Source organism: Caloenas nicobarica, chromosome 2 (genome assembly GCF_036013445.1).
Source record: "Caloenas nicobarica isolate bCalNic1 chromosome 2, bCalNic1.hap1, whole genome shotgun sequence".
Lineage (NCBI taxonomy): Eukaryota > Metazoa > Chordata > Aves > Columbiformes > Columbidae > Caloenas > Caloenas nicobarica.
In genome coordinates this window covers 36,161,495-36,186,014 of record NC_088246.1, presented here as the reverse complement: position 1 = coordinate 36,186,014, position 24,520 = coordinate 36,161,495, and the positions used below count along the sequence as shown (strand labels likewise).

The following is a 24,520-nucleotide window of genomic DNA, read 5'->3' as shown; positions in this document are numbered from 1 at the left end:
ACATGTATTCAACTATACCTTATGAAAAATTCTCTTAAAACCTCCTCTGCTGTTTTACTTCAGTTCAAATACCCTCTACTAAAGTCACTCCTTGGCTTAAGCTCTTCTGATGACCATGACAGTGACAGAGTTAAAATCCACAGTACATCCAACACATTAATTGATGTAGGTCCAAACATTCAGTAACATGTAATATCCACATTTATTTAATCATTGTATAATTGTGTGTTGGATGAAACTGGGTTGTTCTGGGAAAAGGGAGCAATCTTAGAAAATGTGACTGATACCAGGGTAATATGACCTGTGAGTGGTGTGTTAGAGGTAGGGAAGCCACAGAATGACAGTGCCTCCTAGTGCTCCGGACAGCATGTAGGGATGTATTTTATGCTCCAATAGTGAGTACTTAAAATAAACAAATGAGTGTACTTGGAAATGTGCAGCAAGTGTTATGCCAAGTGAGGTAGTACAATTGAATGCAATAAATAGTTTGGAGTGGTTTGTGTTGCACTGAAGCTTCAGATTTTCCCCATTCTATTGTTGTTGTTGGTTTGTTGGGTTTTTTTGGGGTTTTTTTTTGGTGTTTTTTTTTTCCCTTGGCTCAAATAATGGTTTATATTCATCTCAGCCAGATTTTTAGCTAGTCAAGAGTCAGGCAGCAAAAATCTCTTGCCAGCTTAGTAGGGCAGAAGTTCAAAGCTCTTTGTAGAGTGAATCTCATGATGTAATTGTAATATTTGTAGGGCTGCGTATTGTGTTAGCAGCAATTATGCATACTCATTTCAACAGGTCTACTCTTGAGCTTTAAACATCTGCTTTAATGTGTGCAGGAACAGTCTTGTGGATAGGTTAAATTTTTACAAGGCTAAAAATCCTTTGAACTGTTGATATAAAATTCACTCTTTGTCAAAGTAGATAGGCAATTACATAAAAGTTGCACAATAAGGAACGTTTTAAAAGCTGGGTTCTGTATCTGCTGTCTGTCATTAATAAAATATCCAAATTAGTTGCTGAAATATGTGCCTTAAAAAGAAGCATAAATATCTGTACAAGATGTGATGAGTAGCAAAGCCAAATAGTTTAAATGTATTAGAAGTCCAATTCTTGTTTGCAAAGTGGGTTTATCAATATACTATTTCCTTATTCAGTACAGGAGCTTTGTCAGTTTTGATATACTCTAAAGGCTGGATAAATCTGTTTCCACTTCCTTATGAACCTAAAAAAGAAGACAGCTAAATCCCCTCATAGTTTCTTCCCTTTTGTGCCTCATCAACAGATTTGTTAACTGTGACATGTGAGGAACAGAACTTACGTCCCTGTCCTGAGCGGAGTGTGGATTTACTGAAGTGAGGGTATGGGCACGAAGGAGCTCCCTGTCTGTGCTGGACGCGGAGTATGGAGCACGTCTTTCAAAATTGCCTCGGGGAATTTCAGAGTTTTCCAAGCCTGCTAGCCAGAAAACACGCTTCAGACCTGATGGCTGCCAGGCTTTCTCTTTTCTTGTCTCCTAAACTTGCGCTAAGTTATTTGATACAGTCTGGCTTGCTTAAAACCATGGTCAGGCACAGTAGGCAGGAGCACAGAATGCACGGCATCCGTAGTGGCTGTGTTCCTGCTGTGCAGGTGTCCAGTGTTGAAAGTAAGATGTCCTCTGCCTTCTGTGCATACTTAAGGACTTCGGAATTCTTGCACGGCTGGGGATGCTTTTTCAATCCTCTATTTCCTTTTCGTTATCCTGGCAAGAAATATATGGAACAGAATAGGACCCTCATTCTAATAGTCTTGGAATGACTGAAAACCAGCAGAACTGCAGCTCGGTATTACTGCACTCAGAGCAGAGTGAAAAGGGAAACAGATGTTCACAATTGAGACTTTTGAAAGAAAGCTCTTGGAGTGTTTGGATGGGTGGGAGAAACCACAGAAATAACAATGCTCCAACTTCTGTACAAACGCAAAATAGTAAACAGGGCTTACGAACTGGAAATGTAGAGTGCGACTTTCAGGCTGGTGTGGGCTGTAACTCTTGTCAGCTGAGGTGTCCCTTCAGAGTTTCATTTGCAGTTATGTGTTTTGCAGAAGAACGTGTTCCTTCAAAGGCTGAAGTGCCCAGAAAACTGAGCCAGGAGAAAGTTACCACTGTTTCAGGTAATTAAAATCTTTATTTTGTGTATGCACTTTCTTTTTACCTTTGTTTTCTTGTCTCTTCCCTTTGCTGTTTTAAAATAATGTTTTTATAGCTCTGTAAAGCCGTGTTTTTCACCTGGGTATTTGATGGCAGCAAAACTGCTTAACACCACTTAGGATGCATGGAAACCACTTGAGAAGGATTTATAAAGTAAGCCAATTTATACAAGGTATTCCTTCCTGAATTACTTTGTAATGACTCAATTAGCTTTCATTTCTGCACAAAGGAGATTTAGTTGCATAAATTAGCTTATCATCATTGAGGAAGTGTCACTGCTAAAGGACAGTTTATAGATACAACATGCAGTTGCTGTCAAACCTATAAGAATGTAATATAGACATCTGTGTATACTTTGTGCTTGAGCAGAACAGACTTCTGCCATTCAGAGACTAACAGGGGACAACAAGTTGCCCAAGGGACTGGCAATGTAGACGTCTCTGAAAAGGTCAACTTGACACAGGCTCTGACAATCGACCCAAAGCTCTGTCTTCTTTGATAAAAATCAGATAAACTTAAGACCACTAATTGATCTGCAGCCTGTTTAAATGTTGGCCATGCATATCTTCATTGCATATGATTACCACAGAAAGCAAATGAATTGGGTAAGAAATGCCAGAGTCCAGTGACAGCAGCATAAAAATTGGAAAAGGACACAAATGCCCAGAAAGGCTGTGAAGGATATTCTCTCAGCTTTAACTTGGCAAACTGCCCTTGTGCTAATTATCTCTGAGACTGGAAAAATAACTGCATACACCACGGAAAGTCACATGGCCAGACAACTTTTCTTGACAGAAAGGTATTTCCAGTTATGCTTAAAAACAAGATATATATGTGCTTCAAGGGCACAGACCTTCAGATAAACTATTGGTGATTTGACACAGCAAGTAGAGAAGACTTGCTTCTTATCAGACCTTGTACCTTTTTGAGATCTGCTGCATTGTAACTGTGACCTGCACTGACATGCAATCTGGCTCTCCTTCCCCCGTCGTACATAATGCACATAGTTCTTTCAGGGCTGTCAAGGAAAGGGTGGGCAAGAGGAGTTCCTTTAGGAAGTAGCTTTTCAGTGCTCTTCCTGTTGCAACATGTGGAGAGGAAACAGAGGCCTGATTTCCTGACCCGTACAGGAAAGCAGGAACAGGTTGCTGTGAGGAGGTTTGGGTTGCTTTTCTTGGAAAGGAAACAAGAGCCAAGTCATCAGATGCTGTTAGCATTGTGCTCTGCTAAAAACATGTGTAAGACAACATGACTCATTACAGCCTTAATATTTGGTACTCATTTAGACATTACCGTAATTACAAGAGTGTGTTGTCATAATGGCGTGTAAGGTCAATCCAATTATAAAGTTGCCAACAGCATTTTTTTTTTCAGTAATGTATCTTCTTGAAGTTCTAAATGGTCTTACTTTTAAGAAATCAAAACCTTAGCACCTTTGTTTCTGCAAAGTTTCAGCTGCTATGAGAACAGCCTTATCAGTCTTACTAGTATTTGTGTAATGTCCTTGAAAATACCATAACAGTTCTCCCCAGATACCAGATGCCTTTCAAGCAATAATTTTCTGATCTGATCTTCCTTAGTTAACTATAACACTGGAAATTTTTTTGACTTGTAGGGCTGAGTAGACTTGAGTATTTCGGGTAGGCATCACATCTTAAATATCTAACCTGACTCAAGAATATTTCATTATTTTTCCATGGAAACAATGCGCACATTCTTTAATTTATTGCCTAGTTTTACTAAACCTGAATTCCACAGAAAATATTCTGCAAATTGTTTGTGAGTTCAGCCTGATAAGTGCAAAAAACCTTTCTTTTTTCCTACTCTTTTCTTGCCCCAACTTCTGTACTTCAAATAATGTGCAGACTTGAGTTCTTTTTATTCCTTTAGTCTTGATGCTGACTGTTGCTGCTGGGTAGCTTTACATTAATAGCTAGTGACCTAATTATTTGAAAATACCAAAGCATTGAAGAGTTTCAGGTATATAATATGGCTTGCTGGGTTTTTTTTGCTACTGCCATCAACTTCATATCATTTCCAGAATCATTGTTTCAGTAAGTGTCATGTTCTGTGCTCTCTTGGTGTAAATACTTTGATTTTAGAGTAACTAAAGAACAATAGGAGACGGGAAGTGAGAAAGATTATACCGAGCAGATTGGGCCAGATTAGAGGTTGAGTCCAAATAAATACAGTTATTTTGCCCCTATTTCATAATTTTTCTGGTAGGTGGGGGAAAAGAGCACGTAAGTAAGTAACAAGCGTTCTTTAGAGTTCAGGACATCATCAGAACAAAGAAATAACTGTGTTCTTTAACAGGGTGTGTCTCATGTGAGCATTGAGACTCAACACCGAGAGTCTAAATCACTTGTGTAGTAGTGTTAATTTTGCACTTCACCTATCTGTCCGTCTTTAAGCCTTCAGTATGGTAAATATTGAGCACATAATCACCAAAAGGGGATAGAATAATTTTCCAGAAGTTCACCTCTTTCAAATATTGTTAAGTAGCCCAGAGTAGTAATCTTTAAGTCTGATGCTATAAACTTTTCAAAAATCTGATCAATAGTCAAGGAATATGAATCAGAATGACAAGCTGTTTAAAATACTGGGCTGTGGACCACCGTGCTCCACCAGCAATGCTTAAGCAGATAACACAACTACTAGTTCTAAGTCACTACTGTAGCAGGTTTTGCTAACTTAGATGCCATCAATGTTAAAATGGAAGATCGGTGGAAATCAGGCAGAGTCACATATTATTCTAATGTTTTAAGTAGTGCATTTCCATACTTGGGCTGTAATTACTGGTTTCATTTTGGTCATTTTAGTTTTCTGCCAGGTTTGTGCTTAGAAATGGCAAGTGCCAGAACTGGTACAAAGGAGGGGGCAGGAATGGACCAGCCTGTAGTTAGATTGGCTTAGCCTGCAATTGGACAGCACACTTAAATTCCTCTGAAATTGGTACTCTTAATCTATTTTTCTGGATTTTATTTTTTTTTATTAAGGCTGTAAGCATATTCTTAGAGTTTTTTTTTTCCTCCTTGAGTAGTCCATGGGCATTCTTAAATTTTAAACAGTGCATGCTTGAGTGATACACTTGTCAGATTTTTTTACCTGAATTGTTCACCTTTCTTCAAGCATGTATTGTAAGGTGCCAGTATTTTTCAGTGAAATAAGCAGTCTGAGCCTACCATCAGGAAAGCTGGCAGCAGTTGCTGTTTCATCTGTCAAATAAACTCTGAAGTATTTTCTTCAGTATACTGTACAAAAATATCTGTTGTTCCTATTACTGTTACTGGAAAAACAGGGATGGCAGAAGAAAACCATGAAGAATTCTTTGTGGAAGAGTTTTGGAAACTGTTGGGTAGTTGTTCATCCAGATAGCTGTCCTGGAAGGAAAGAAGTATGTCCTGGAGAAACAACCTGTCCAAAATCCTGCTCAGCCATTCCTTGTGATTGGTAATATTAAAAGCAGGGGGTAGGTAAAACCAAACTGCTTCTACCCTTTGCTACACATTTCAGTTTTTTTCAGTCATGTCTTATTCATATTTGTGGCCTGGCTGTGCCTTCAAATTGTGACAGACTTTAGTTTAGCAATTATCATAATATTTTTAAGGCATAAGACATTTCACAGTGTATAAGAATAGGCTGTAATTGTGACAGAGTAATATCAGCATATCAATACCTTTTGAATTTGAACTGTAATGGGCACATAAATTCTTGATGCTAAATCCACCAGCTGTTTTCAGATACTACATGTGTTTCAGAAGCTCCACATAATTTCATTTCCATATAAGTACCAAATTCCTTTACCCGGGTCTCCTGGATTTGTTTTATTCAGTTCTTCAGAGGCAATCATGAAATTTGGCAGCATCTTCTCTAACTGAAAAGGGGGCTGTAGTAAGAAAGAATGGGCTGTGTTTTACAAAGGTTTTTGCAGCTTTTTTTTGTTCTACCTCTGTGTTTGTGAAGCACTATGAATCATTTTATGAAGCATTTTTCCCTTTAGATAGATTCTGAAGTTAAATAGACAATTGGCTTTTATGCATTTGTTGCACTTATAGAATTTGGAGAAACTTGTGCTGGTGGGTATGGGAGGGGATTTCGAATTTGCAATGAACACTGCATAGTTGTTCACAAACTTACACTGGCACTTTCTCTCCTTATCTTTCATTTCTGTGCTCCTGGTATAGCAGTATATGGTTTTCTGAGAAATGTGGCTTTCTGATTTGAACAATTCTACCTTATGCTGAATTCATGCATGAGGGCACAGAGCCATGGTTAGTCTTTGGGCAACATCTTCACTGCAGGAATAAGCTTATTTTAAAATGCATCTTTTCGAGTGTTGCAATGTTATTAAGTTGAGTGGCTTTCCCAATTTAAAGCTTAATTAAATGCTCATGATGAACATCTAGGGAGAGATTGTGTCTCGCTTGCTGTGGGATCTCTTCTGTTGCTGATGTTCCGCGTGTAACTCCCATTAGTGTTAACAGGAGTTATTTCAGACACATAAAGGTAAGAACAGACCTCAAAGTGATAAAGGTCAACGTGAAAAGTCATGATGCATTTCAGTGCAGTTCTGAAGAAGTAGAAGTCCTGATTTGTATTTTAAACCAAATCAGTAAGACAACTGCTGAAAGGTTTGGAAGGTGGGATATACAGAAATAGCCCTCTTAGGTTTTTTTTTCACCCGGGCTTACATTATCTTTTACAAAATAGAGCTGGGAACTGTGATCAGTGCTGTATCAAAAGACTGAGAAGAGATTCTTAATATTTATCACAAATTAATTTGGCACTAACCTGTGTTACTGTTTGTGATTATCTAATGCTAAATTGGTGAATAATGAGCCTGACAAATGGGAAGGGCCAAAACTTGGAGGTGCAACATTTCTAACTGATTCCACCTTCCTCTTGAAATTATTCTGTCTATGCATTTTACAACAACCACATATCTTATTTCTGTGTGGTCATGAGTTTGTATAATATATATGTATATATTGCTGCTTTTGGTGTGGTGACAGAATTTGTGCACTGGTAGTCAGAACGCCCTCTAGTGCTATATAGCAAGTGGTAGCTACTAATCACCAGTTTATGGAAAATTAAATGGTGGCTAATGTGCCTAACAGCTTTAAATTCAAGGTTGTGAATATTTTACCTTATGACAGTATTGCCATCAAAACAAGATAGCACAGAACACAGATGGAAACGGATAAATAGGAAGTATTTATTCTCTTGCACATACAGACTGTATTAAAATTAAAATCTAAGTATTTGTCAAAATAGGGAAAAATACAAGTTGAATACTGCTATATTTATTTATAGCGTGACACTTTCTATTGCTTGATACTTGATATTTTAGCAGGATTTTTTCAGTAATAAAGTGAACCAATCATGATTAAATTGTAAACTATAAATAATGGTGTAGAGTGCTAACGACATGCAAATGTAACTGGTATATGTTGGAATAACCAGCAAGCCTGCTGTTCAAGGATCATATAACAAAACTAAGATGACAGCCTTGATCCAGCCAGTTCAGTGATATTTATGTTGTCAGAATTAGAAGATAGCTTTCCAGTGATGTAAATTATTAGTACATATACATTCTGTCTGGTTAGTGTATACATAATGTAACTGGTCATCTGAGTGGTATTGCTTACATTCTTTTTGCATTAACTCATCGCACTCCATTCTCCTGGAATTAAAAACAGGAAATAGTTTGCAGTGTAACAGAAGCACCCAGTGTATTTAACCGCTGTGTTTCAATAGATGTGCTCTGTATTGTAAGTATATGACAAAGCATTTATTACTGTGTTATTGCCGTATTACAGAGCAAAGAGTGCTAAATAATCAATCAGTTAATGGTCTGTATGGCAGCTTGAACACAGCACATCCATTGTGCTTATGCTGTTAGAAGGATGAGTTTATGGCTGTAGTGTAGTTGCATGTTTAGCCAGAGCTTAACGTCCTAAACTGGAGCTGACACAAATATTTTTAAAATGCAGCTTCAGCAACAGTTTCCAAGTTCTCCAATATTTCAGAAGGAACAATCAAGGATTATCTCAAAGGTTCTCAGAGAAGTTATTTAGTTTTGTTGGAACAGGAGAGGGAGGGGGGACCATAACACAAAATACTTATTTTGACTTCCTTTCACAGACTATTATTAATTCTATTCTAGCAATTTTATCTGTTCCAAGTTGAGATACAAATATGGCTTGCTGGAAATATATTAGTAGAGAAAAACTAGCTGCTTTAAGTTGCAGCTGAAAAATGCTTTGAAAACCTGTAGCTACATGTCTTTAAGTGATATGACTTGCCAGTGAAGGGCTTGCACATTAAACTTGTTTTCCACTTGCTTTTGTGGTATGAAGGAGCCGTTTCTAAAAACAGGAGTAAGAAGTGTGTGCTAATGAATTGCTTTGTACTATCTGGAGATTTAAAGAGTAGCTGTAGTCCCTCAGTCTTTATCCTTTTGTAATTAGATGCTGTTTTCTTCACAGACAGCAAAAACACGGATTATGCGAATTTCTATCAAGGTTTGTGGGACTGCACAGGAGATGTACCTGATGAGCTGACGTTTAAACGTGGTGACGTTATCTACATTCTCAGCAAGGTATGGGATGCTACTGAGGCTACATAGCTGTAAGAAGAGAGCCATGGCAGAAGGGCACATTCCCACAGTTCTATGGGGGGAAACTGACACTCCCTTTCAGATCCTTTGTTTGCAATCAGATATTTACTGCAATTAATTATTTTGTCAAATGAACTATAATCACATTTAAAACATAGTCGTGTAACAGGAATTAACTTAAAAGCATGTTTATTTACTTGTTAAATCCTGACCATCATTTGTTAACTGATTTAACGGGATACAATGTGCTTTCTGCTTGCAAAAGTTAACCTTGTAGAATTTTAAATTGTCTTGTATGTTATGCTTTTTGTTTCCTGTTTTATATTCCTGACTGCTGATTCTGACTTTTGGGGCATCTTGCTACAGAAGATGGTTTGGTTTTTTGAATGATGCTTTCATCTTTGTATGTATATTGTAATTGTTCTGACAGTTCAGATTCCAAATTTGCTTCCTCTGACGGATTTGGGCAATTTTTAATTTACTACTTTGCTGTTTGCAAAGCAAATGAGAAATATAATTCCTCTCATCTAAAGTGATGATAGACAGTATAAGCATGAAATTTTATTCTACTTTAATGCTGGTTAATTTTCCTGTTTTTCTTTAACCCTCTCAACAAAACTGAAACCTCTCCTGAAATATATATCTCATGATCCATTGAAGTCCACTTCTGAATAATTCATGACAGGAAATTTCTCTTTTCCCCACATATTAGAAAAGAGCTGAGCTTTTCAACTTCTCATTGAAAAAAACACACCACCTTTTAAAATAGATGTGTAATATATATCTCAGATGTAATTGCATTCAATATAATTAATGCCAAAGTTATTGTAGGTTGTTGAAATACACACGTAGGTGCAGGAAAGCTTAAAGGCATTTGTTTGTCTTAGTTTCAAACTCTTCAGTTTTGTCACAATTGCTTTAAATCTTCTGTGATACCTTTAACTGCAATGTTTCCGGATAATAAATGTAACAGCTTCTGTTTAAATAAATTTAAGATTTATGGATAGAAAAATAGTCCTATATAAAAATATAGAAGACATATTACTAACGGTAATGTGACCATGTATGTCTTTTGAGGTATTTCATTGTCACTTAAACTAATAACTGAATTGCATTACTAAAGGCCAGATGACACTCTTGGATTGGGCAGACTTTCAAGCAGTTATACAGCACTGTATAAAATACATTTTATACACTGTATAAAATTTTAAATAACCACCTGGTCCCCCTTTCCGTTCCTCAAAAAAGCCCATGAACAAACGGATGCTACTGTACTCTTTGTGGGTTGTACCCTTCTGCTATGGTATGGGGACTAGTATTCAGCTTGTAGATGAAAAAAAATAATTTGCTACTCCTTCCCCAAAAGAGTGAGGATTTAAAAAATTGATTAGAATAGAAAACCAGTAGTTTAAGCTGTCCTCTGCATATCAACTGTCTTCTGGTCATGCTGTGATTAATCCAAAATCAGTCCTTGAAACAAGCTTGTTGCTGCTCCAGATATATAGAGCCTTCCTCTTTGGGAATGATTTCTGCTCCAAAATACAACCCAGAAAATTCAGCCCTGTTTCACTTAGAGGTTGTTACAGCTTTTTCAGAAAAATGAGTGTTGGCCACTACTGTCAGCTCTGAATTTAGAGTCCTTGGAGGGGAAACTGCCAGAGAATTATCTGTCTTAACCCTCCACTTGGTTCAGTTTCAAGGTCTGATCATTTATGAGCTCTTTGTCTGGTAAGTGGAAAATGTAACTGAAGGAAAAGTGAACCTAACCATCCTCAAGTGGGTCAAGACTTTTCTTCAAAAAATATTTCCTAGTCCACTACACTAATACTTGGATTTTGTGGCAGTGGGCAGGAATCCTCAGCAATTTTTTAATTTTTTCACACCATCTAGTGGTTGAAGATGGGAGATGCAGGTACTGACAGGAGACGATGTGTATGGATCCAAAATGGTGTCATAAATTCAGCTTCAGCCTGAACCTAGCTATGGCTTTATTGCCTTTCTATCATATGTCAACTAGGTACAAACATTACTCTTGAAAATCACATTTTGCTGATGAGGAAGTAAGAACAGGTATAGTGGTATTATGGTAGGAAGCGTGAAGCAGTAACAAAATATCAAGCATATTTGCGGAACATGTAATAGTGCTTTGTTTTACAATGAAATATAAATGGTATAGCCTCCTCTGACGAACGTGATAAGGTAGATATTTGTCTCTCCCAGCAATAGTCATGCCAAAGCAATACATTTTTACCTGCTTTTCACATACCTTTATAGACAATAGGGGAAAAGTGAATATTTTGTTTCCAAGGAATGAGATCATTAGTACAACAGAAGTAGTTATGAACCAGTTTAGCAAATTTGAGCATTGGTATAATTTAAATAAGGCAGAGAGGAGCAATATGTTACATGTAGGTTTCTAGGTGAATGCCTTTTAGGAGAATGAGCAAGGTTTCAGTTTGGCAACTTTTGCTTCCTAAAATAGCTATGTGTTATGCAAAGACAAATCCCCAATATTTTGCTTTAAACTGAACATCAAAATTCAGTGTTAGTGTAATGAGCATGATTTGCATCCCTGTACTCTGAGAACACGAATACCTATGCCCAGCTAGTGTAATTACTGTAGAAAATCATGTTTTCCCTGTCTTAAAGGTGCATTCAAAAACTCTTCTAGCTATTATCTAAATTATTTATGTCCGTTGTAGCTTTTGTGTGGCAGCAGTCCTATGGGCTCTTACAAAAAAAAAACCAACCCGAACCCTTTTTCTAGGTTTTTCTACCTTTGAGAGTTTCCTTCAGAAGTTGAGTTCTTAATCTGAGCAGAATTAACAGGAACTGTTGAAATAGTACTTGTTAACTTTTCTTTAAAAAAATAGTAAACTTTTCAGTTTAATTGATCAATGTATCTATACAGATAAACTCATACTATTGTCATTTTAATTTATAATATTATTGATATTCAAGTGGCTTTTATAACTTACACTATGAATCATGTAAACTTTCAGAAAACTATACACCCCTCTCCTGCTATGCAGTAGAAGACATTTTATAGCTCTACTCATAGAGGAACTCATTAATAACATTTCTTGCTTAATATTGACTATTAGAAATGCAATATTTTGACGTCCCATTTTCTAAAAGGATGATTGCTCTTAACTCCTGCTTATTTATGGGCTTGCCTTTGCTTTCAAGCCCATATGATAAATGAGGAAACAAACCATGACATAACAATCATTTTTATAAATCTTCCATAGCTCTTATTCAAGAAATAAATTTCCAGCATCAAAGACGGCTGTGAGTGGAGGTAGTGCTATTTTTTTTTTTTTGTTAAGTTGGGTGTGCACAATTTATGCAAGTGCAGCTCTTGCAGTATTTGTTTGTTTCCTTTGGGTGCATGTTTTGTGTTGGGAAACTCCATAGTTTCATCAGCCAAATGCAAGTCGTAATGGAAATTTACTTAGATTTTAGCAGGCACCTGCTTACTAGAATTACTGACATTTCTTAACTTGTAAGCTAATTCAATCCCCATCTCATTTATACTTAAATTTGCATTAAAACAAATAATAGTTGAAAATCAGAAGTTATATCTCAAACTGGAATTATCCTTCCCTGTTATTATTTCAGTACATGCCAATGCAATATAATGCCGTTCACTCTGGTATTTATGATTCGTGGAAATCTCATCTATGACTTAAACCTTTGCTGTAGGATTTTCCATGAAAGTAGTGTGTTAAGTTGGTCTCTAGATTACCGTTTATTCATTTTGTTCTTTCAATGCAAGAAATGTCTGTTAAAATGCTCACATCTCAACTCGTATTTTTTGCTTAGTGAAAAGACAAAGAAATCTCCATTGCTCAGATTACTGCTTATGAAATAAAGTACAACTCAACAGTGCAGCTGTTTCATAATCAGTGTGAGCATTTTCTACATTATCTGTATAATCTTCATAAAATGCATTTATTCAGTACTTTTAAAAAATATGTGAAAGGGATACTAAAATCCTGAGTGTGATTTTTGTCAGGTTATTTTCTGACAGATCATACCGCGATCCATATTTAACAGTAATTTCTCTTTCCATGCCTGCACTGCCCATGTCTACCTTAGCAAACAAGGAGTACCAACAGGAGATTTGCAGAGTAAAACACTTAGTGCTGAGGCCCCGGTGTCCACACTATGGGTTTTCAAAGCGGTTTGGTGTCTGAAGAGGTCTAGCCTGGTTTTGTCAAGTTGAGAACTCATTAGTGGTTGGAAGGCATTCAAGTTTCATTCTTCCATTTCAGTTTCATGTGATAGAAATCTCGTGTGTGCGCGCTCTGAGACGGACGGCTCTGCAAAGTGAGCCAAGGTGGGGAAAGTGGGAGCACTGGGAGATTCACTTCAGTGGGACGATTCTGATCAAAACTAAAAGACACTTCCTTCTTCTGGTTTGTTTAGGTATATTTCTTCGGAAAAAAAAAAAAAAAAAAAAAGAGATACATGGCTAAACATAAGAGCAAAGGCCTTTAAATGGAAAGTTAGTTAAGATAAACTAATGCAAAGTGACTCCAGTTCTCTCAGTTTACTCACGTACCTGATTAGAAAAAAATTTGGCATTGTGTCATCTAATGGAAAATAAAATGAGGCTTCTGTCATTGCAGGGTGTTTTCAGGGGCCAGTTGTTTTGGTTCAGAATTCAGTCTGCTTACCCTGGTTTATATTGGAACTCTTTAATTGGTGTCTATTTTGTTTCATGTCAGTGTAGGAAGTGAAACCTAATAGCGCAACTGTACAGTAAATCTGAGGCTTATATTCTTAAAGATGGCCATTTTATTGCTATCTTAAAACAACTCTACTACCTGTGAAGAAGTCTCATTCAGTTATCTAAAACATTTGTCATTTTCTACTTTTTAGAGAAAATGCTCTTCTGTGCCAAAAATGCTCCCTGGTTGATAGTGTATCATTCAGCAATTACACCAAAGGAAGTTCTAAAATTTTTTAGTTAGTCTGAATCTCCTGGATGAATTAGAGGTGTTTTAAAATATTATCTTGCCAAAATTGCCTCCCAAGATATTCTTAGAAAAAAATTTCTCCCTGTTTCCTGCACAGCTTTAACTTGATACAAGAGGCTACTTATCTTAACCCTGAACAAGGCTACAGATACATTTTGCTTTTCACTTTTAAGATTTGCAGTTCTTCAGCCTGTAAGATAGTATTACTTATAGTGCCACTGGAAGAGGGCTGAAGAAAAATCTTGAATTCACACACTTCAGTTGTGTTTTTTTTAAAATACAACTCCATTGTTTTCTTCAAGGCATTCAAACACAATGATGATTTTCAGCAACTCTTTTTAAAAACAAAACAAATAAAAAATACACCCCACAAACACAAAAAACATACCATATGTATTAAACAATAGGGACTAATTGCACCAGGAACCAGATGTTCTCAACTTTTGCCTAAGTCAGTAGAAGTTAATATGGTGCAAAGCATCTGGAGATCCTCATTTACACAGAGGATCTGTTCTGAAGGTAGAGACTATTTTGGAAATCCTCTTGTATATAAAAATTTTCTCTTCCTCCATATCAAAATTCTCTTCTACATAGTATAAAAATCTGGGACTTAAAACATATCTGTGAAAACCGGGTAGTGTATTTCTACCTACTGTGTTTTCTTCAAGTGCAAAAACTTTTATGAACAGTCTCTCATGGAGTCATAGGTATGTACATATCGGTGCAGGGAGCCTTGCTGGGATGGGGACACGGAGAAGCATCTGCTTACAGTGTGTGCAGCTGAGAGCATATAAGGAGCCCATAAACCCTGATGGGATTTTTTTCCCCTGCTATCACAGCATACTGTACAGAGAGTGTTCTGCCAGCATGTTACATGTTAAGTCATAACCTGTTCCTTTTTGCCCTGGGAAGTTGCTTCACTTTGGTTGATAAATTTCTGCTGAGGAGGAAAAAATATCCAGTCTTCCAGACAGTGAAAACACAGAAGTAGCTTAGAAAGCATTTGGTCATTTGTTAAGGTGGTTGTTTTATATTATTTGCCATAATATATTCCACTGCCCTGGTGCTTGTCTTCCAGGGGTTGTGGTGGCCCCTTCTGCCTCCTGTCCTTGCTCAGCATTGCCCGGCATGTGGAGCATTGCCCGGTGTGGCAACTGTGCTCCCAGTCCCATGGCAGAGCTGCGGCCGCACACTTGCGCATTCTCCTCATTGCAGGGCAGCTGGATCTGGCCCTGCCCCCCTCTCCTATCCCTCGCTTTGCCTTGGAGCAATTCATTTTGCAGTTATTGAATTTCTTTGGAGAGTTATTTTCATACAGCGAGCATCACAGCACCTCTGGATCTTGATAGCATTTCTACATAAGGAGAAAGCAGCTTTGTGTTAGTAATTACCTAACATTGTCAGGAGCTGACTGCAGGCCTCTTTCTAGTGATAACAGAATAACCACATAATGTAGCTTTATAGCACATGATTAATAGAAAATAATTACACATCCTACAAAGGGATGCAATATTTCTTATAAATTGACTACAATGGTTTCCTGTAGATTAAAGGACTCTTCATTATTTTATCAGTCCTTCTGTAGTTGCTTGCCTATGTTAGCAGTGATGTTAAGAGCTGAATGCAGTGAGGGATACCAGATGCTAAACCCAGTGGTACCTGAGATCTAAAGCCCATGCTTGCAAAAGCAGTGGGTTTCCCAACTCTTAAGAATTCCTATAAAACTCCTAACTGTATTCATATCCTTCTGCATATTAATCATTATTTCCCACAAATGTCGGCTTCAGACTTTTATTCTACAAATCTTAAGCAGCCATTATAGCCGTACGGACCTCACAACAGCAGTGTATTAATTAAATTATGTTGCTGTGAAGGAGTTTATAATTGGTAATGTTGATAGAAACAATACATAAATTTGGATTTTATATGTGGCTTCAAGAAAGGACTGGGGGGGGCTGCTTATCTGGCTGACTAGTAAGCACTCTTTTGTGGTCCTGAGGACAGAAAGGAGTGGTTAGGAGTTTAAAGAGAGATGTCTGTACTTTAATCAGTTTAAAAGGGGGGTGTTATATAATTATTCTAAAACCTGAGATTAAAGTTTTATATTCTTGGTAGCCAGGTATCTGCATTATGTTTTTGTTCAGACTTTTATAGACTGCAGATAGTTTAATTGGGATTCATATTGCTCTTGAGACCCATGCAAAGAATAGTAATGTAAAGTAAAAGCTTCTGTGTTGCAATATCGTCTGTATGGTATAATGGTTGCAGTGAGTCCTAAAATTAGTTTACTGGTCTGTTACATCAACATTCATTTCATCTTTTCACTTAGTTTCATGCCAGAGCAGTAAGTGGTATATTACTAAGTAGTAAAAACCAGAAAGTTTTCAAAACAGCAACATGCTTTTAATTTTAATTTGAGGTATCTGAATGGTTTCTTTAAAACCAATTATTTCTAAGTTCCTGTAGTGTTGCTATGTGGAACATTTTCAATGGACAATGTAGTCCACAGGCTTTTTCTGTGCCATTTGTCATATGCAATTTAATGCCACTTCCCTCATTTCATGTATTGTTTGTTTTTTTGGCTGATGTCTAGCAAACCTTGCTTAATCACTCTTGTCAGTGACTTCATGAGTTCCATGTAACAGCTTAAAAACTTTTGTTGCTTTCTCTTGGAGAGATTTATTGCTGAGATTCCAGTAGTATACGTGAGTACTGCTCCTTTCAGCAATTTCCCACTTCAGTTTAGATATCCAGTTTGTATATTTAACCAGTGTATTGTGAGATAAAACATAGATTTTTAAACAGACTGATCTGGAACATTATAATCCTCAGCGTCAGGGTATTATTTAGCCCTTAAGGATTTAGCGTGTAATGTGCACGCTCATGGGAAAGGTTATGAGCAGTTCTTAACTTCTGTGGAGAGCAGAGTGCACTGAAGATCGGCTTCAGATGCCTCGAGACTTTCAGACCAGACCCATCCCCAGCAGCCTGTTCTGCAGGGAAACACAGAAGAAGGTGGAATTATTTTTGCAGCTTTCTGCTTTGTGTGTTCACATCATAAATGAAGGTTTTCCTGCTGCTTTTTATGTGGATTTTCTTTAAAACACACTTACTGCAGCGTTTTATGGCTGGTAGGATAGAATCTTTTAAATCACCAATTCACCGTGAAGAGAAGGAAGAAAGTGTTTAATTTAAGACTAGTGTTCAGCCTTCCACAATAAGAAAATGAAAAAGTGTGTCTGTGCCTGCATGCAAGTGTGTTTAAAAAAAGGGGAAAAAAAAGAAAAAAGTCTGGGCCCACATGGATGTGGGCCATCAGCAGGGCTTCATCGCAGTTAAGCACAGGGAGAGCTCAGTACACTAAGCACCTCATAGGGCCCTAGAGAACTCTCGACCAGGCCAAATATGCCAGCAGCAAATCATTATAGCTCGGGCTCTAATGAAACTCCATTAACCCTTAAGCTCCACTTGACTATTTATAACCGAAAAACTTTGTCTACAGTCAAAAGAATAGCTTATAGTGTCATCTCAGTAGGACCGTTAATTCAAAATTCTGCAGCCTTTTGCTTTCCTCATCAGAAGAGTTGCGTAGCAGGAAGCAGATGTTGCTTATCAGAGATATCTGTGTATTTTGTGTTTTCCGTGTTTGTTCCAAAGTAATTTCTATTTTACTAATCATTCAATTTTGAATGGGGTCTCTGTTTTAATAATGCTTCATTTGTAACTCAATATATATGTGTGCAATTTCAGCTGTTACAATTTATTGAACTGCTGTTGGGATTGATCTTAAAATATTTACCTCATAGGAAAAAAATTAAATTTGGATCCCACAATACTCTTACTTGGTATTGCTTTTGGAAGATATTATTTCTTTAAACTATTATAGTTCATTTTGTTTCATATTTATCTCACTAAGCCTAAACAAATTTCAAACAAAAGTACATTAGTCATCTGTCAGACATATGAGATCTGCCATAGAATTTTCTGCAAGCCTAAAGCAATAGTAGACTTTGTCCGTAGAAAGAGATTATGCATTAGATATATAGTGTTCCCTTCACATCCGAGTTTAGTAGTATTTAAAATAAGTTGATGGTAAGTTTCTTAGAGTTTAGCCTTGTGATACTGAAAGAATCTCAGTTGATTCTTGTATGTCAACATTGTGCTATTAGATTTAAGTTACAAAGATAAGGTTTTTATTTTTTGTGATAAATAGAGGATGGAGAGGTCAGCTATTTTTAGTAGGTGTTAGAGAAGCATGGCCTTAATTAAGAAATTTTCCTGAGTATGCCTGGCCTTTTAAAAATTTAACTTCTGTCTTTGCTGCTTTGCCTAACTCTGCATGCGAATGCCTCTAACAAAAAGATACAATGTTTTAATTTTCAGTTGAAATGATTATAACTGTATATAAGAGAAAGCATCCATAAGGAGTTGCATACAAAACTCTATTGCATTTATATCAGACTAAAGGTTAATATTGCATATTGTTTTCAATTAGGAGTACAATAGATTTGGCTGGTGGGTAGGAGAAATGAAGGGAACCATTGGCTTGGTGCCTAAAGCCTACATAATGGAGATGTATGATATTTGAGAGGCCTGGGTAAGTACATTTTAATCCAATCTTCTGTAATGGCTTATATGTTCCCTTGTTCTCTGCTTCATAAGTACTTCTTTCCTGGAACCTTCGTAGAAGTCCTGTTAACATAAAGATTATGGCAAAATATATTGAAGGTTCAATTAAAGCATTTTTCTGGGATTCTATACGAAATATTAAACCACAGTATACAAAAAAGTATATGTATTTTGTAACTACGTTGATTTTTTTTTTTTTTTTTTTTAAAAAAAAAAACAAACTTGTTTTGCTTTCTAGTTAGTTGTGTTATGTAGGCATCTATGCAGAAAACTGCGGAAGGGGATATAAATTTCGACTGGGTTTGATATGCATGTTTGAGGTTTTTTGGTTAGTGATAAACTTTCACTTCTCTCTCCCTAATCAGGAGAAATCTGCACTTGAAATCAAGAGTGGTGTGCAGCTGCAGTTTACAGACCCGGCCTCTGAAAGGAGAAGATTCTGCCGTACACATTTTGTGGTTTCAGTGAACGTACTCAGATCGTTGCCTTGTGTATATTAAACATTAAAAACTGTAATTGATCATAATTCTGCGGAAATGTTCTTCGTAGCCACTTTTTATAGAATTGTAATCCTAGGAAATTAAATAGATGGTAATTAACATATGGGGCATGAGCAGCCAAATAGTGCCTGTTGCTCTTTTCTTAAGCAGCACTCTGTATAGCTACAGGTTCGTGTTCTTTCAGGGAATTTGGCTGTGTTTTCCTGTTCCTCAGATTTAGAACTGAACTTCGAAAGTAGAAGACTATTAGTCAGTTCATGCATACATTAACCCTTCAATGCTCACCATACATTTTGTGCAGTTTCCTAGGAAAATCAAGGGAAATTTATGTGTAATATTGCAAATCTTCAGGCCTGCTTCCAGGTGTTTTTGTATTATGTGTTTTAGCTAATGATTTATTTTTCTCATATATTTAGTATTATATTGTTAACTAATATTTCGTTGCCACAAAATGAAGGCTTAGTTCTTTTGCTGATGTAATAAATCAGCCTGTGTGGCTATATGGACCTGAGACCATTCTGACTTGGAGATATGAATTATGTGAAAATTTGTAAAAATATATTAAACCCCACAGTTTTTGCTAAGTTAACATGAACTAAATGTCAGGTAAGAATGATTTTTGTCTGTGGTAGCGTGAAATATTTTATCTGTACCTTACAGGATGCTTTTACAGAGTCAAATCTGGATACCTTTTTCATATGTGGAATTCTGATTTAAGTTGTGCAACAGACATCTTCAGCTCTACGTGGATCAGTAACAGCTACCTGCAGTCTTTGTGTCAAATCCAGAACTCTGCGGCTAAAAGCATCAGTCAAAACATGAAAGTATACACTAAAATCCTCTCACTTGCATGGACAAAGGAGTTGGGCAGCTCAGAGTTAATACTTCAAATCCTCTTGTTTTGGAGATGCGCTTTACTGTTCGCATGCAAGATCAACTTTTTCGAGTCCTCCCACACACTTGATTTGTGAGACCCTTAATCTGCCAAAGAGGCAGGTCAGGCCAGTCTGCGAACTGCTGAGCCTGTGCAGGTCCCCTTGTAGTTGCTTGTGCTGTTTACGCTTCAGGCGGGCCCTGGAAACACTGTGGGTTAAAAGGTAACGTTAGTCTGAACTCGGATCCTCTCACTAAGCTAAAATGTGGTGCTTTATTTCAGCTAATGTACGATACTTGATGTTGCGCTGGATTCTAATAGGAGTCAAACAGGTTACAGAGTTTTATTGCGATTTTTTAAAAAAGGAGATGGTCATTGAAATGGATTCTGTACGTTATCAGTGAAGCATTAAAATGATAGATTATAGTCTTCAGATCTTTTACTACTTTAATTTATCAAGTGCACTTGTGGATTGTGTACAGAATGTGAAGCGTTAATATCAGGGCCAGAAAAGCTCCTTCTCTCTTGTTAACATGGCAGCATAATAAATCTGCCCACCGAAACGTCTTTTTACTAATTAAGTAATTCCGAATTCCACCACCACCTACTTTTTTGCGGGGGGGAGTGGGAAGGAAATCCCTGCTTTCATTGAGACGAAGTGCGTATTTGCGAAACTTTGATTTAGGACAGGACCAACGCGGGGCTGGCGGGGCCGGGCTGGGAGCGGCTCCGCGGGCAGCCGGGGCCCGGGGGAAGGGAGGAGGCTGCTCTGCGCGGCTCTGCGCGGCTTTCCGCGGCCCTGCGCTGCACTGCGCGCCCGCGGCGGTAGGTGGCAGCAAATTTTCATGGCAGGGGAGGAAGCCGAGCCCGTCCCCTTCTCCCTTCCGTGCGCGGCCGCCGCGTTTCCAGGAGAGGGAGTCCTTCCCCAAGCCATGAGCCGCGGGTCCGCCGAGCGCTGCCTCTGCTGGGTGGTGGCAGCCGGAGAAATCGCGAGTCTTTTGTCTGTAGTTCTTTTTTAGGGCTTTTCACCCCTCTTAGTACATGGGAGACGGGGCGGGGTGGGGGGAGAATAAAAAACCTGCCTTAAAATTCGAATCGTGAAGGATGTCCTGAAACTCACTTGAAGTGTCTTGGAATAAACCAGCAATGGACCACAGATGAATTGTTTACTTTAAATCTGTGCAAATACCATAACCTTTTTTGGATAAGAAAATCTTCCATACTACTTGAACAAAACTCAATGGTAGAAAATGCTAATTGCTTTATTTTAGTTGTTTACTTGGGTTGCACTTGCCATTCTGTGAACAGTAAAACAGCTCAGGTTTTGAGAGGTGATTATAAGTCGCATTTTGTATAGCGTTCTACTTGATTATTTGCTCTGTTCTGGATTTGTACTATACTGCCATTAGATCTTACAATAATGTTCTACTCTGCAAATTTTTAAGGTTCAAATAAAGTTTAATTGTTTGCAAACTGTTATGATGCTAATAATTCAACAGCCTGCTGTGTTACTAATGAAATTACTTTGTTATGATTAATTTGGAAAATAGTGTGTTGATTGTAGTAATTAAGCACAACAAGGTGAAGTAAATGATTCTAATGCCATCTGGCCTCCAGACTGAATGAAGAAATGAAATGGGGCTGTCATTTGAATTTATTCAGAGAAGTAAGGGTAATACAAATGGTTTTTATAGCAGAGGCACCCGGATATAATCATGGCACACTCTAGTATTTTTTCATGTACTTCTCTATACAGACAGCTGGTTCGTGTATTTTCCTAGCGTCTAGTTACGATATACCTCTTTGTGCGTACTGCCACTTATTACCTGTACTGATGGGAGTGTATGTGCAGGTTCTTTCATCAGAGAGATCTATGGGTAAGATTTAGAGAAGTGATGTGCATCAACTTACCTTTTGCTCCTCCATTAATGATAAAAACTTCTTTTGACTGGAATTAAGCAGAATGTGAATGCTAATTAAGATGCCATTCTATATGTGAAGCCAAATGCATAAAGTTTCTTCTTTTTGGCTCTGCAGCCTGAGTATGACACAGCATTAGAAGGAGCGTAAAGAATAACCCTTTAGAACCTGATCCAAAGACTTTTGAAACTGAGCAGCTATTAAATTTGGTTGCTTGTGGATCAGGCTCTCAAAACTGTAACTCAAAACCAGGCAATACAATTTCAAAGTGCCTTTTGCTGAATACTCTTTGTCCTCTTTCTGAAAGAGATGCAATTATTTCCGTAAGCTGAACCGAACAAAAGAAAGGCATGGACTTTTCTGTAGCCAAAAGACTACGTTTCATCCATTTTTCTATCTCGGGTAAACCAAAACAAACTTGTGGCTGTATATCAGAGTCCTGGCTTGATAAAGTTCACTGGGATCTGTAGAAAAGCTGTAAAATATTAAAACGTGTGACAGTAGCCAGGTAGATGACAACGGCGTGCTCTTCAGCTGCATGAGCCATTTGATGTTTCTCTCATCTCCCTCAGCTTGATGAAAAATTTATTAGTATGTAACTGTGGGAATAAGCATATGCATGGAAACCTTATAAACAACTTTCCACTTTACGTAGCACAATGTACTGATAAACTGTAAGACCTTCACTTACCAGGGTTTCTCTGAAGCTGACATTTCTCAGACAAGTGTCTGCTTAATTCCACCTTTATTTAGAAAAACTGACAGTGAGCTCAGTGAAAGAGTGCTCTGCCAAATCGGCATCTCTGTCCTAGAGTTCATTTCCTGCCCAGCATCCCATGCCTTGCTTTGAGGGAACAACACCAACCAACTTCACACTGTGGACTTAAAATTGTGGATTCAAGCTGGGTGTAAGCACAGTATTTCATGCTTCTGGGATGAAATTGTGACTTGGCCAGTCTCTCCTTCCTACTGGAAGAAGCAAAGGGGGGCTGAGATGGTGACGGGATGTGCAGGTCAAAGGGATTCTGCTTTTCTAACCCAACCGTGTTGTGCCAATGAATATATATATGTATATTTTCCCTTTAAATTTTAAAGCAAATCAGACAGTGATAAGCCACGAATTGTTACATCATAGCCTTTTATGGATTTGTTTAGGAGAGATTTTTGTAATGGGATCTAGACAATTCTATTTCTGCTGCCTGGAATTTTCCTTAGTCCAAATTACCAGACAGAGAAATTCATAGGAAGCTGGGTTCAAAGCGAAGTAGAGGAAAAACCTCTGCACCTGAAAGCTATGCCAAAATGAGTCAAATTTAAAACTGGAAATTTCAGCTTCTTCCTAGCCTTTTGGGATGAAAAAGTCTTTTGATTAACAGGAAAAACTTAAAAATCCAAGGTGTCATCTTGTGGCAATGTGTGGAAGAATAAAGTACAACAGTGCAGGCAGTCTGAGAAGAAGAGCTGCTGGTAGATGAAGAGGCAGATAGTTTCATATGCCACGAAAAACCAATCTTTTTATTTTCTGCTGTAGCAAACTGATGTGTTGGAGCTTTTATCCTAAAGCAGTGTCAATGTCTCACAACCCATAGAATAAACTTCCTTTCACCCTCCATTGTAAAGCAAGTGCTACTCCATAAAGATGTTTGATGGCTAATGAGCATTTTACAGCAAGACTTTAAAGTTTATGCTGCGAGATGAAAAAAAAATTTCCACATTCAGTTACAGTGAGAGAATTTATGTTGGCAGAATAGAATTACTGGTTTGGTCACTTTCAGTCTGCCGTAATTGCTCGCATACTTGTAAATAGTGCCATGGGATTTTTAATGGCCACAGGCAACGAGGATTTTAGTTTTATACCTCATGCTACAAGACAGGGTATGTGGCACCACAGAACGGACCCCTGTGCAGAACTGCCTGGGTTAAAGGGGGGGAAAAAAAGGTATTACACAGGATCATTATCAATCTTTCAAACGCCAGCAGCACAGAAGTGTGCCTTGGCAGTCTCCCACCCAAGAGCTGACATGGCCCAATCCTGCTTTTTAATAGTCAAATCTAATAGGGTCAGCATGGGAAGAGCAGAGCGCAGACAGTCTGACAGGCGTGGGCAACTCTGTTTATTCCTTGGCGATCTTCGGCCGCTGAGACCTATTTCAGTTTGGAAGGGAAAAGATGAAATCTGTAACCAGTCATGTGGCATCAGGGAAGTGAAGGGACCTTCTTCCTTTTCTGCTGCTCTCTTCCGAGAGGACTGCCATTCTGTCCTTATATTTAAATTAAAAGCAGTCAGGCACGAATGCACATGTATGTGCGGGAAGGAGTAGGTTTTATTATATAGTCACTTACAATGATGTTTTGATGCTGGTTTCTCCTTTCTAAAAGGTGTTTATGTCTGCATGCCCATAATAGCCACACTACCTTTGCTATAGAAAAATGTTATTTCTACCTTTTTAAAAAAAATCTAAGGCGCTCTTCTAGGAGCTTCTCTCTTGTCCTGCGTTTCCCATCATGATACTACTCTTAATGCATTATGCCAGGTGCCTCTTATCAAAATCTGTGTGTCTTTTGTGACACTGATTTTTGTTTGCCTGTACTGATAAAATACTCCAGGCTCATTTTTTGCAACATCTTTTTCCCCTATTTTCAAGCTAATTCTGGACTTGGTTTTAAGGTATTATACCACACTGAAAGTGGGGAGGGTAATCTGTGCATCTAGATTTCTGTTACTTAACAAAACACCTACATAATCCACATTAGCAATTATGAGAACTATTTTGTAAGGTCTATAAACTAACCAGCTCCCTATCCATTCAT

The 24,520-nt window shown here is 37.8% G+C and overlaps 1 protein-coding gene across 1 annotated transcript in view; it reads left to right on the top strand.

Moving 5' to 3' along the window:
- Positions 1 to 18,941, top strand: part of SKAP2 (src kinase associated phosphoprotein 2) — a 115,910-nt gene extending 96,969 nt beyond the window's left edge. The window contains exons 10-13 of the mRNA XM_065629960.1: positions 2,074 to 2,142; positions 8,671 to 8,783; positions 18,282 to 18,383; positions 18,781 to 18,941. Of these exons, the coding sequence (XP_065486032.1) occupies positions 2,074 to 2,142; positions 8,671 to 8,783; positions 18,282 to 18,374 (275 nt within the window). The 3' untranslated portion in view covers positions 18,375 to 18,383; positions 18,781 to 18,941. The remainder of the gene's footprint in view (positions 1 to 2,073; positions 2,143 to 8,670; positions 8,784 to 18,281; positions 18,384 to 18,780) is intronic.
- Positions 18,942 to 24,520: the final 5,579 nt, after the last annotated feature.